Source organism: Chrysochloris asiatica, unplaced genomic scaffold (assembly GCF_000296735.1).
Source record: "Chrysochloris asiatica unplaced genomic scaffold, ChrAsi1.0 scaffold00161, whole genome shotgun sequence".
Lineage (NCBI taxonomy): Eukaryota > Metazoa > Chordata > Mammalia > Afrosoricida > Chrysochloridae > Chrysochloris > Chrysochloris asiatica.
Window position 1 is genome coordinate 2,629,670 of NW_006408679.1, and position 12,586 is coordinate 2,642,255.

General features: G+C 38.0%; 1 protein-coding gene and 1 pseudogene across 2 annotated transcripts in view; one reads left to right on the plus strand and one right to left on the minus strand.

The window, feature by feature from the left end:
- LIN9 (lin-9 homolog (C. elegans)) overlaps positions 1-12,586 on the plus strand; it is a 143,367-nt gene that overhangs the window by 49,395 nt on the left and 81,386 nt on the right. For both annotated transcript variants that reach the window (XM_006871130.1, XM_006871129.1), the window contains 2 exons: positions 10,496-10,629; positions 12,113-12,238. In XM_006871130.1, the coding sequence (XP_006871192.1) occupies positions 10,496-10,629; positions 12,113-12,238 (260 nt within the window). The remainder of the gene's footprint in view (positions 1-10,495; positions 10,630-12,112; positions 12,239-12,586) is intronic.
- LOC102818934 lies at positions 720-4,722 on the minus strand (annotated as a pseudogene).

Genomic DNA, 12,586 nt, shown 5'->3' on the forward strand with positions numbered 1-12,586 from the left:
CTATAAGCCTTCACACTTTTTAAAAATTCCTACCTGTTTGGTTCAGAGTTTTGGAGCTCTGCCCTGAACCTGCTTTGCCTGGTATTCTGTGGTATTGCTGACAAAAAACTTCACTGCAACTCTACTCTGTCCACCATCAAGCTACACCCTCATTATTCTAAATACTCTTTTAAAAATGTCAAAGTCACCCTTTAAATTATTCACACAAATACACATGTATAATTTTAAAACAAATGAACACAACTCTAAAGCATAAAGACAAAAATCTAAAAGTAGGCTCCAACTTTCCACCAATGTGGAACATTTAATTCCTTTTTCACACAAAACAAGCTATGTGATTTGTGAGATTAAATCTAATCTCTAATGCTCCATTTGCTAAGCCTATGAATAGAATGAAAACTTGAGTTGATTAATTCAATTACACTTACAAATCAAGTCGCTGCACTATACATACACATAGTAATCATATATAATATGGTGTTTCTTAATCTAGGGTTTCAAATGAATAACAGAAAGTGTGTGTGGGGGGGGGGTAGAAATGAATAATACAACTAATTTCCTAAAAACTCCAGAAATTGAAATTTTATATCACCAACTAATGCATTACAGTTTGTATTTTGTTTTCTACTTGGGTAGCAGATGTTTGGAATTCAATGTGGATTACTTAAAGTTAGTTCACATTACACATCCAAACATAGCATTCCTACTGTGGTGTTAGATTAAGACATAATTTTTTTTTTTTGGCTGAAAATAATGATTGTGTAGCCCATGGGACATTTTCAACTGCTTTAGCACATTGTTTGCAAGTGGCCAGATGTCCACAAGGAATAAAAATAACAGCAAATCTTTATTTCTATCCAAACAGATTTTGTAAAGCTTCTCCACTTGCAGGAATCTTAGTTGTTCTTCAGCCCTAATCTCTTTCTGCAATGAAGTTTGAGCTGATTCATTGTCTTATTGAGCACACACTAGATCTGCAGTTACAACTTCAAGTGATTTATAGTTGCTCCAGATGTGTGAATTTATTCCTCCATTATTTTCTTAATGTCCTTGAAACTGAATCCCATTTGTATCGCTTTTTGTACCTTAGGATTTAAAAAGCTGGTGTCATCAGTTCTTTTAGTTAGAGGTGGTGTTTTTTCAGCAGTTCTTGCCTGAGACACCTGAAGTGAAAGGGTTAAATAAATAGTTTATATATTCATGTCTTTTCTCTTCTAACAGATATTTGCATCTTAGTTACCACTTAACCCTTCACCTAACACATAAAATCCAGCTCTTGTAAGCTGTTTCTTGTTAACTGAGTATATCCATGCCCTAAAAGTCATGATCTGGGCTTCATTATATGCCATGGCTGGATTTCTTGGAGGAGTTGTTGAATTTGGGAAATTCCTCCCTGAACTCCAAGACAACAGATTCACTTTGCGCATTAAGATTCTGGCCCAAAACAAATGAAGCAGTTAGGAAAGTGTTGCCTTTGTTCTGAGCATATGTGATCGCAGTGTCTCCAATTTTTCAATTTTCTATCACACTAAAACCACTGTGCTTTATCATTGATACCTGTGTAATAGAGACCAGCACTGGCTAACTCTCTTGGGGTTAAATGGGCATAGTCTGGCTAGTTCTGAAATGATCTTAATGTAGCTTCTTCACAACACATTTCAGAATTCCTCAAGTATCTGGTGTCTGATATATATATATATATATTTGTCTGATATATTTTTAACTTGTCAAGTTCTCAAAAGATATTCTGTATGAGTTTCAGATGGGCTGTCTAAAACAAAATGATTTGTGTTTCTTGGAGTTTTTAACTTTGTACTTACCATTTCATTCACTAAGATTTGTAGGTTGTGTGGCATTACTTTCAAAATAATAGCCATTAATTACAACTGTCACACTGTAAAGGTAGACGTTTAGTAGCAAAAAGAGGGGAGTAGTTAATCTTGCAGTCCAGGAACAGAGGACCCCTAGGGCCATCAAGGGAGAAGAGCACAAGTAGAGTGTGGGACCCTATCCTGAGAAGCAGCAACACCAGAGATGGAGACAGAGATGAGAGCATGGAGAGATAACGCAGCTGAGGACTCTAGACTCATGGAAAGAGCAAGGCTTGTGTCCTGGAGGCCAGGTGCTGGTGGCCAGGAGGCAGGCTTGCAGAATGTGCCCTTCAGTTGTTTAAATGATTATATATTCCTGAGTGTTTATGTGTACATAATCCCCCCCCCCAAAAAAAACAAAACAAAAAACCAGAGGGAATAGAAGCAAATATTGGTGAATGATGATGTACAGAGGAGATTGTAATCATTGCAATGCAATGAAGAATGTAAAAACTGATGTTCTCCCATGTAAACTATCACTCATTTCACAATAAAAACTTAAAAAAAAAAAGTCATTAATATAGCTGTAATTTGGGAATGCCTTCCTATGTTTTCCAAATGCTGAGTCTCTGTATTGCCATTTATATATGCTGCATGACAACTAAAGCATTTCAGTGTCTCTTTAATTGATAAAGAGGAGTTGATTTTGAAATAGGACTGCTTCTTGGAAAATTAGCAACAATTTTTAATCTTGAATTTTTACAAATTCTTCATCAGTGTTGATGTCTGCTGGTACCCTTCAAATTGTTAAAAGTTATCGTCTCTTGCAATTAGGACTTGTCCACCATTTCTCGCGGGTCATGGGTTTAGGGAGGCGGCCAGGGCAGGCCTAAACCAGCCACCCACCCATGCCCAGGCTCCTGCCATCCCCAGGAGCTCAGGCAGGGTGCTCTCCTGCACTTCTCTGCAGCATTGGGCCTCAGGGCCAGGGACAAGAGTAGTCTTTTTGTGTCCTTTTGTGATTAACTAATTTCACTCAGTATAGTGTCCTTCAAGTTCATCCATGTTGTAAGGTGTTTTGCAGATTCATCATCATTCTTCAGGGCTGCATAGTGTTCCATTGTGTGTATGTACCACAGTTTATTTAACTATTTTGTTGATGGGCATTTAGCCTGTCTTCATCTTTCTGATGTATCTCTTGTAGGCAGCGTATTGAAGGATCCTGTTATCTTACCCATTCTGCTACTCTCTGTATCTTATTGATACATTATAATCTATTTATAGTCAGTGTAATTATCAGGCCAAACTTCGTCTCTCATACTTGGACATAGTGTCAGGAGGGACCAGTCGCTGGAGAAGGATATCACGTTTGGTAAGGTGGAGGATCAGAGAAAAAGTGGCAGCATCAGTGGGCTCAAGCGTGGCAGCAGTTGTGAGGTTGGCTCAGGACCCGGCAATGTTTTGTTCTGTTGTGCATAGGGTTGCTATGAGTCGCTACCGACTTGATGGCAACTAACAACAACAATGAATTGATTATGTAATTATGCTATGTGTCTTTTTGTGTGTGTGATGCGGGTTTCTTTATTCCACATAATTTTCTTTGCTGAGTTCCTATTGTTTCTGGAGTTTCTTTTCATTTTCATTTCTGTTTTGTTAATTTGCTAATATCTTTTTGATTTTTGTCTTTTTTTTATTTTGATGTGAGGGTATATTAATTTTCTTTGAGGTTGCTCTGCAATTTATTAATGTTTTCCCCCTGTTTAAAACAGCCTATTTTATCTTCAAATCTATTTGACTTCCTTTACATTTGGAAGTTCTGCATCTCCACTATTCCGTCTTTTTGCTTTGTTGTTAACTTCATTATAAATTGATAATCTCTGGTTCCCTATTTTCAATCTTGTAAATTTGTTTTACTTTGAATACTTCTATATCTGGATTGAGTTGTGAGTGCTGTTATCATGTATGATACCTGTGCTGTTGTTGTCTCTCAGTCCAAAGAACACCCTTTAAAAATGTTTTTCAGGTTGGTCTTGTTATTAACTAATCCTTTAATTTCAGTTTATCTGGAACTGTCCTAATTTCACTGTTGTATTTGAGGCACAGCTTTTCTGGGTATATGATTCTTGGTTGGCAATCTTTTTCTTCTGGAGTTTTGTATCTGTCATCCCATTGCCTTCTTGCCTGCATGGTTTCTGCTGAGAAATCAGAGCTTAGTCTTATTGGTTCGTCTTTGTAGGTGACTTTTTCTTTTTCCTGAGCTGTTCTCAGGATTCTTTTCTTGTCTTTGATTTTGGGAAGTTTGATTATGATATGTCTTAGTGATTTCCTTTTGGGGTATATCCTGTTTGGGGTTCATTTAGTTTCTTCTGTGCTTATCTCCTCACGATAGGAAAGTTTTCTTCTAACAACTCCTAGACAGTTTTCTGTGTGTTTTTCTTTTGTCTTTTCCTGTTCTGAATTCTCATCACTTGTAAGTTATTCTTCTTCATGGTGTTCCACTTAACTCTTAGGCTTTCTTCAGAGTAGTTCATTCTTTTTGTCTAACTGCTCTCTTAGGATACTAGTATTGAGAAATTTATCTTCAAGCTCAGCTAATTTAGGCTTCCATTGCTTCTAATCTGCTCCTTTGTCCTTTCAATGTATTGGCCATTTCTGAAATTTTAGTGTTAATCTTCTGGATTTTTAATTGCAGTTTTTGTATTGTTTCAAAATTTGCATTTATTTTGTCTCCTCATTCTGAAAGTGTCTTCCTGAATTATTAACAAGTTTTTTTGGTGTTCTCCTTGCTTTACTCTATCTTTCTGTCAATCCTTTGAGAGTACCTCAATGTCGATTCTTTTTCTATTAGTTCTATTACCTTTTCTCCTTGGAAGCATTTCTGGGTCTGCATTTTGGCCTTTTGTTTGACCATTGTCTTTTATTTCTTTGTTTGAGTTACAGTTGTTTGTTGTTGTGGGACATTGTGGTGTTGTTGTATTTGTGTTTAATTGATGATTGTATGCTGATGTGCCCTTGACTCTCACCAGCTATCTCCTGTGGATGTGTGGGAAAGAGGAGGGAAAACTCCCCCCTGCCAAAAAAACCCCACAAAAAACTAGGCAGAAACCAGAAAAAAAGAATATGGTAACTCAAAAGAGAAAAGAGAGACAGGAAAATGGAAAGATCAAAAAGAAAGGGTAGAGAATAGTAACGAAAGATCAAAAGTAAAAAAATAAATAAAGAAGAGGGGAAATGAGAATGAGAAGAAGGAAAACAGAAGTGGAGGTAAAATTCAAGGGAATGGAAACAGAAGTAGGAGAAAGTCAACAAACAAAAGCAATCAAAGGAATATAAATAAATAAAACCAGAGGAGAGCTCCTGCCAGTCAAAGTGTTCATAAGATATGTGCGGGAAGGATGTGACAGCAGAATTCCTGCTCCTAAATGGAGTTCCTGTAGGCCTAAGTGCTAACCTTTGTTCAGGGCATTCAATCTGGAAGTAACTTATAGAGTTCCTTGATGGAGCTGGGTTCGGTGTCTGTTCGGACCATAGGGCCTTGTGGGCAGGGTGGCTGGTTATGAGGGTTTCTGCTAGAATAATGCTGGTCTGATGGCTCTGCAGGTTCTGTAGATCTGGAGCCGAGTCTGCCTGAATGTAGGCACCAGAGTGGTGCAGTGGGGCCCCACCTCATGCTGTCAAGGCTCACAGCCATGGAACTCTTGAAGAACAGCCATCTCATTGTTGTGAAGTGCTGTTGAGTCAGTCCTGACCCATAGCGACCCTGTATAGGGTTTACAAGGGGCAGCTGGTGAGCTTGAACCACCAACCTTGCAGTTCAGACTGACTTTGCAGTCTAGTGCATTAACCCACAGTGCCACACTAGGACTCCCATCACATTTGTTGTTGTTGTTAAGTGCCATTGAGTCAGATCCAACCCATAGCAACCCAGTATAGGGTTTCCGAGGAGCAACTGGTGAGCTTGAACTGCTGACCTTGCAGTTCAAACGGCTTTGCAGTCTGGCACATTAACCCAAAGTGCCACACCAAGACTCCCATCACATTTGTCTTGTTGTTGTGGAGTACTGTCAAGTTGGTTCCGACCCATAGCGACCATCACATTAGGGGTGAGTTAATTAAATGTTTGAGTAGATATAGCAAGCTAATTTTAAGTTGATAATTTTGTATGGCCCACCAATGATTTTTACAAATTTTGGCAGAAGAAAGGCTTCCCACGCCTACCCTAGATGGAGTTCCTATCAACCTCGATGTTATCTACGTTCAGAACAGTCAGTCCAGAAATATTTCTTGGAGGCGCTTTGAGTTGGTTTCACTGTCTGTTAGGGCCAAAAGGAAGTTGGGAGCAGGGTGACTGGTTAAATGCTGGTCTGGTGGCTCTGCAGGTTTTGTAGGTCTAGAGCCCAGCCCTCCTGAATCCAGGCACCGGAACAGTGCTGCAGGACCCAGACTCACAATGGTATGACTCCCAACCACATGACTCTGAGCTCCTGGAGAGCAGGGTCTGTGCTGGGGACAGATGCGGGTGGGAGTTGGCCACACCTCTGGTCATCAGAGGAGCATGGGAATTGCAACATTCCTATTGCTTGTGTAAACCTGTTCTGCCAGGCCATCTTCTGTTGCCAAAACTGCTCATAAGATGGTCATGCTGAGTCTAGCTGACCAGTCAGTCACTCTCTCTTGCTATCCCTGTTCAGCTTCTCCTCCCAGCAAGCATTCAATCCATTTCTCTAACCTTTCCTCTGAAGTTCAGAGTTCTTGAAATTTTATCTGTGTCTGTTTCTCTGTTTCATTTGGTCTCTCTTATCTTTGTTGTAGAGAGTCCATGTAGTGTGCTGCTTTTGTCCACCATCTTGCCAGAAGTCTCCATACAACATTGTCTTGAAGAACAATGAAAAGAATTGCTCTGCTCTGACCTTGGAGTTTTCTTTTCCCCAAAACTTGCTGCACAAAGATTATTCTTCAAAAGAGCACAAAAGCCTAAGGCAACACAGGCTGTACTCATTTATGTAGACCAGGGGTGGGGCCAAGATCATTTGCATATTTATAACTTTTGAGGGCATACAAAGTATAATTATCAACTTAAAAATTAGTCTGTTGTATTTGGTCAAATATTTAATTAACTCACCACAAATGTGACTGAACTATGAACAACAGGGTCAGCAGTTCAAACCCACCTGCAGCTCCTTGGAAACCCTATCTAGTGTCGCTATGAGTTGTAATTGACTTGATGACACTTAACAACAGCAATGTGGTGGCTAGAACTGTGGTTGCCTTGGCAGGGCCATACCAAATGATCTTGTGAGCTGAACATTCCCCATCCCTGATCTAGATCATTGTTGATTCAATGATGACTTTTAAGAACCAGTTTCTTCAAGACTATTGCAGATTAAAAATATATATATATATGATTTGTCTTTGGGACATGACGACTCATATCAATGTAATCCTGGTACCCCAGTTTCCACTAAAGGGCACACCCAGGCAAAAGAGCATCAGTTGGGTGAGTCCTCCCAGCTACTTGGTCCACAGAAATCATGATTCCAGGAAAATTAAAGTCTGTTTCTCAGTTCCAATTTTTCCACATTCTTTTTTTTTTAATTTTTTACTGTGAATTGAGTGAAAGTTTACAGGGCAGAACTTCAGTTTTATATTCAACAAATCATATACTTTGTTTCATTACAATGATTATAATCCCCTTCATGTACCATCAGTTAACAGTATTTCTCTCATTCTAGCTCCTTTTTTTTAATTTTTAAAACACTCAGGCATATATAATAATTGATACCACTTAAGGGCACATTCTTCAAGGCTGTCTCCTGGCCGCCAGCTCTCAATCCCTCTATTTCCATGAATCTAAGTCCTCAGTTGCTTCCTGTCTGCCTCCATCTCTGGTGTCACTTCTCTGGATAAGGTCTCGCATTCCACTTGCACTCTTCTCCCTTGATGGTCCTAGGGTCATCTGTTTCTGGAATGTAAGATTAACTACTCCCCAGTTTTTGTTACTAAACTTCTACCTTTATAATTGTGACGGTCGCAATTAGTCATGATAACAATCACTCACTATTGAATCATAAGAATCTTATTCCATCTGTTTTTCACCAGAGCCTTGTAGACACGGTGAAAACTATTCAGTGAGAACTCTATCTTTCCACCGACACTCTTAAACTAAACTCGCTCTTGAAACCTTGTAAGCCAGTCACTTTGTGCCTTTATTGCCCCCTCATTTTAGATAGTCATTGTCTAAATTGCCCTTCCCTATCTACCCTGTGTACAAAGGGGATAGCACTGATACTTGATGTGTAGACTCCTTCCCTCTCTGTTGGTATTTAGAACTACAGCTTCCATGAGTAAGGAGCTCTGGCAGCATAGCGGTTACGAATCGGACTGCTAACCTCAGGGTTAGCGGTTTGAAGCTACCAGCTGTTCCATGGGAGAAAGGTGAGGCTTTCTGCTACCGTAAAATTTACAGCCTTGGAAACCCTGCACAGGGTTACTATGGGTTGGAACTAACTCCATGGCACATAACAACAACCTCCGTGAGTATAGGTCAAGTTCATCAAATTGTCACAATTTGCCCTTGTTTCTTATATCAAAAATTGTTTTCTTTTTTATCTTCCTCTAGTTGAGTTCTGATTATCAAGCCATCTAGGCTAGGTCAAATGGGTACTATCTGCAAGTTTGAGTGTTCTTGTGCTTCTACCCTCACTTCATGTCATCTGGATGCTTCACTCTCAGCTCTAGCTTTCTGTGGCTATGTCCTTGTCCATGGGCTCAGGTATCCCCAGGTGTCAGCATACTTTGGATCAACCAGCCCTCCCTTCCCCTTCTCTCTCTCATCTCCAGGTCAGTGGGAGTCTATGGAACATGGTTGAACGTGACCCATTTCTTCATTGCTGCCTTTTCCCATCTTCCACTCACCAGTAGACCAATGTGGCCACCAGCAAGCTTGCATGCCTGCTTGTATGTTCCCTTTGCATTTCATTCTTAAATGGGGTTTTCCACATTCTATTTTAAAAAAAATACTAGTTACCCTTGTATTCCATTGTACTGGTATGTTTAATCAGATTTCCAAGTTGGACTTTCTACTTATTTTCAGCTTTTGTGAACAGTGCTGCAATAAATATCCTTGTACTTTATATCTTGTACTTATGTTGTTCTATTTATTGAAGTACAGTTGCTACAAGAATATTTACGTTAAGATTTGGAAGACACAACCAGATTATCCATAAATGTTGAAATAATTTATATTCCTACTAAGCTCTGGTAGCGTAGTGGTTACGAATCAGGCTGCGAACCTTAAGGCCAGCAGTTCGAAACTACCAGCCGCTCCGCAGGAGAACAATGAGGCGTTCTGCTCCCATAAAGATTTACAGCCTCAGAAACCCTGTACAGGGTCGGAACCGACTCAACGGCACATAACAACAACAACTAATAGTTTAAATATATTTCTCCAATCTTTAATGGAGTCCTGGTGTGGTTCTGTGGGATAATGCTCTAGACCACAGGGTCGGTTTGAATCGCAGGTCAGTGGTTCAAACTCACCAGCCGCTCCTGAGAAACCCTCTGCAGGATTGCTGTGAGTTGGCACTTAGCAACAACAACAATCTTTAATACCACTTTAATTCCATTTTATATCCAATGAGTACCCTATTAAAAAAAAACAACAAGTCAATAACGTAATAGAAAGAAACAGGATACTTTCCTAAAGGAATATTATATAATAGTTTGGTTATTTATGCGCCAGACATTCATTGCTGCCTTTCCTCCTCTTCCACTCACCAGTAGACCAGTGTGGTCACCAGCAAGCTTACATGCCGGCTCATGTGTTCCCTGTGAGTTTCTGTCTAAGGGGGGGGTTTGTCATGAAGGGGCTTGGTTGCTTGCCTTAATGGCTTCGTGGCAAACAACTTGTTTATTCTTGCAGTAGCCAGTCATACTGCCATTTTTGTTTTAGATTTTTCCTGATGATCTTTCTTTGAAGATGTATCGTCTGTTGTTCTAGCTGTTCCAGGCTGATGCACCTAACAACAACAACAACAACAACAACAACTGATTTTTGGGTTGGGATAGAGAGAATTGGAGTGTGAAGTCATTTATCAGGTTGAAAACATCCATTTTTATGTTCTTGGTCATTCTAGCTAAAGTTTTGTTGATATTGAATTTTTCCAATAGCCATTTTTCCCTCCCTCTATTGTGGCACTGTGGGTTAATGTGCCAGACTACAAAATCGTTTGAACAAGAAGGTCGGCATCACCAGTCACTCCTTGGAAACCCTATAGAGGGTCGTTATGGGTCAGAACCGACTTGACACCTAACAACAACACATTTTCTATTTCATTTATTTGCACAGCAATCTAATTATTTTACTTGTACTTGCTTTGGCTTTACTTTGCTCTTTTTTTTATTTCTGAAGGTGGAAATGTAGATTATTTGATAAGTTTATTTTTTTCTAATATAGGCATTTTTATCTGATTCAATTAAGTGTTGGTATATTGTGTGTGGTTTTTTTGTTTGTTTTTTTAGTGAATCTTGTCTGGAGAAAAATTACTTGTTGAATATTAACAAAACAATTTATGTTGAATATTATTGAGTTACTCAACCATAATTTACCCTTTTACAAATATATTCATTATTATAAATGTTTATTTTCACTTACTGAAGGTTTAATTATTCTTTTTATTCTGTAGAAATTTACAGCAACAATGTCAACACCAGATAAGAAAGTATCACAGAAGATTGGTTTTCGATTGCGTAACCTACTCAAGCTTCCCAAAGCACATAAATGGTGCATATATGAATGGTTCTACTCAAATATAGATAAGTATGTATCGTGAATATTCCTTGAGCCAGAAAGTTGTTTTTTTCAAATGTTATTAACTAAATCTTTTCTAAAAGTCTTTGATTTTATTTTTTCATGAATTTCTTTTTCTGTTTCTAGTGTTGTGAAAAATTAAAAGAAAGTGTCTTTGAATTATAAGTTACAAAGATCATGAAGTAGAGATATCCTAAAACAAGCCCCTTTATTTGAAGTACATGAGACTTGTTTTATAAATCTTGAAATTATAATGTTAGTATAAGAATAGAAAGATTGTTTTTATTTATTTTTTTCCCAAATATGTTTATTTACCATATTTTTCACTTGTGCATTATTTTTTCACATATATCATCTTTAAAGTTTTTTTTTCCATAGATATTACAAGGTCATACCACTGATTAGGCAAAGATTTTAGGGAGATGAGAGGAGGTACAAGAATTCAAGAACAGAACAACTAAGAATCAGAACAGGCATTATTATTAGAAAAGCATTTAAAACAACTTCATATTTAAAAGTCTTCTACTGCTCTCCAAAAACATGGATGAATACATAAGTTAGAAAAGTATAAACAAGGGAAACTACGCCAAATGGCAGTGCATTAACTGAGGTTTAAACTCCCATCCCACCAATAATTGGCACATTAATGGTAAAAATTAGTTTGTTTTTTAGGATAGTTTTTCTATTTTAAGGTTAGTACTTAAGCACCTTAGTTGCACATGAATGTTTAACTAGAACAGTAATAAGACATTTGAAATTTAATAATTCAGCCACAAGATTTATTTAGGAAAATTTCTGCAAGATTTTTAATCCATGCTCATATGCCAATCATTGTTGTTTATACTTCACTGGTTATTTGTCTTTGATTCTTTGTTTTCCAAACCAGTTGACTACTTTAGAAGTTGTGTATCTCAAGGAAGTTCGTATTTGAGCCTAGTGTTTTCATGTATCACTACTAAGGCTATTTCTTGTTTTCTCAAACTCATGAATATAATTGTTTTATTTTGCCCACAGGTTTTAAGCTTAAAGCTTTTAGTGTCCTAGTGTAGTTGTAAGAATAAACCTAACTCTCTACAGTCCTCTGGATTTCTAAAACTGATTTAATCCCAAAGAGGACTCCTTGGTGGTGGTGTTGCCTCAGGGAAAGTTACTCTATAGCTAACATTTATTGTCTCCAGGTATGTCAGTGCCAGAATAGTCTCCCAAAGGGCAGTCATATAGGAAATTTAGCAAACCAGTGTCCCTGGAATATCAGCTGCCAACAAAATCCCCTGAATAACTTTTACAGATTGTTTGTTTCACAAATGCCAAGAATTTAGTTTAGCTATGGCTCTTTGAATTGTGCCTGTTTTGTATTATATATTACATATGTGTAATAGTTGGTATTCTGTGATGACGTGGCAGTGAAAATCAAAATATGTGCTTTGGATTTCATGTCTTTTAAGAAAACACATTGCATACTAACCATTAAAATGTTACTTCTGCTTTGCAGACCACTCTTTGAAGGCGATAATGACTTCTGTGTATGTCTAAAGGAATCTTTTCCTAATTTGAAGACAAGAAAGTTAACAAGAGTAGAATGGGGAAAAATCAGGCGACTTATGGGAAAACCACGGAGGTAAAAATATTTTGTATTTGTTTAAAATCAATGACTTGGTTGGCAGAATCATTACTGTTAAATTAAAAAAATTTTTTTTTAAATTTAAAAACAAAACAAAAACAAAGCATTTCTGAAAATAATTATATGTTAAATATATTTTGCCAACCAACTCTGAGCCCTGATGTGGCATTGTAGGATAAACACTGGACTGCTAACTGCAAGGTCGGCAGTTCAAAGTCACCTGCCTCTTAGAAACCCTATATAGGATTTCTCTGAGTTGGAACCCACTAGATGGCCCATGACAATTTCTTTAATGTAGTTATATACTTATGTGTCATATTAAATGTACAGTTTCATTTTTGTTAA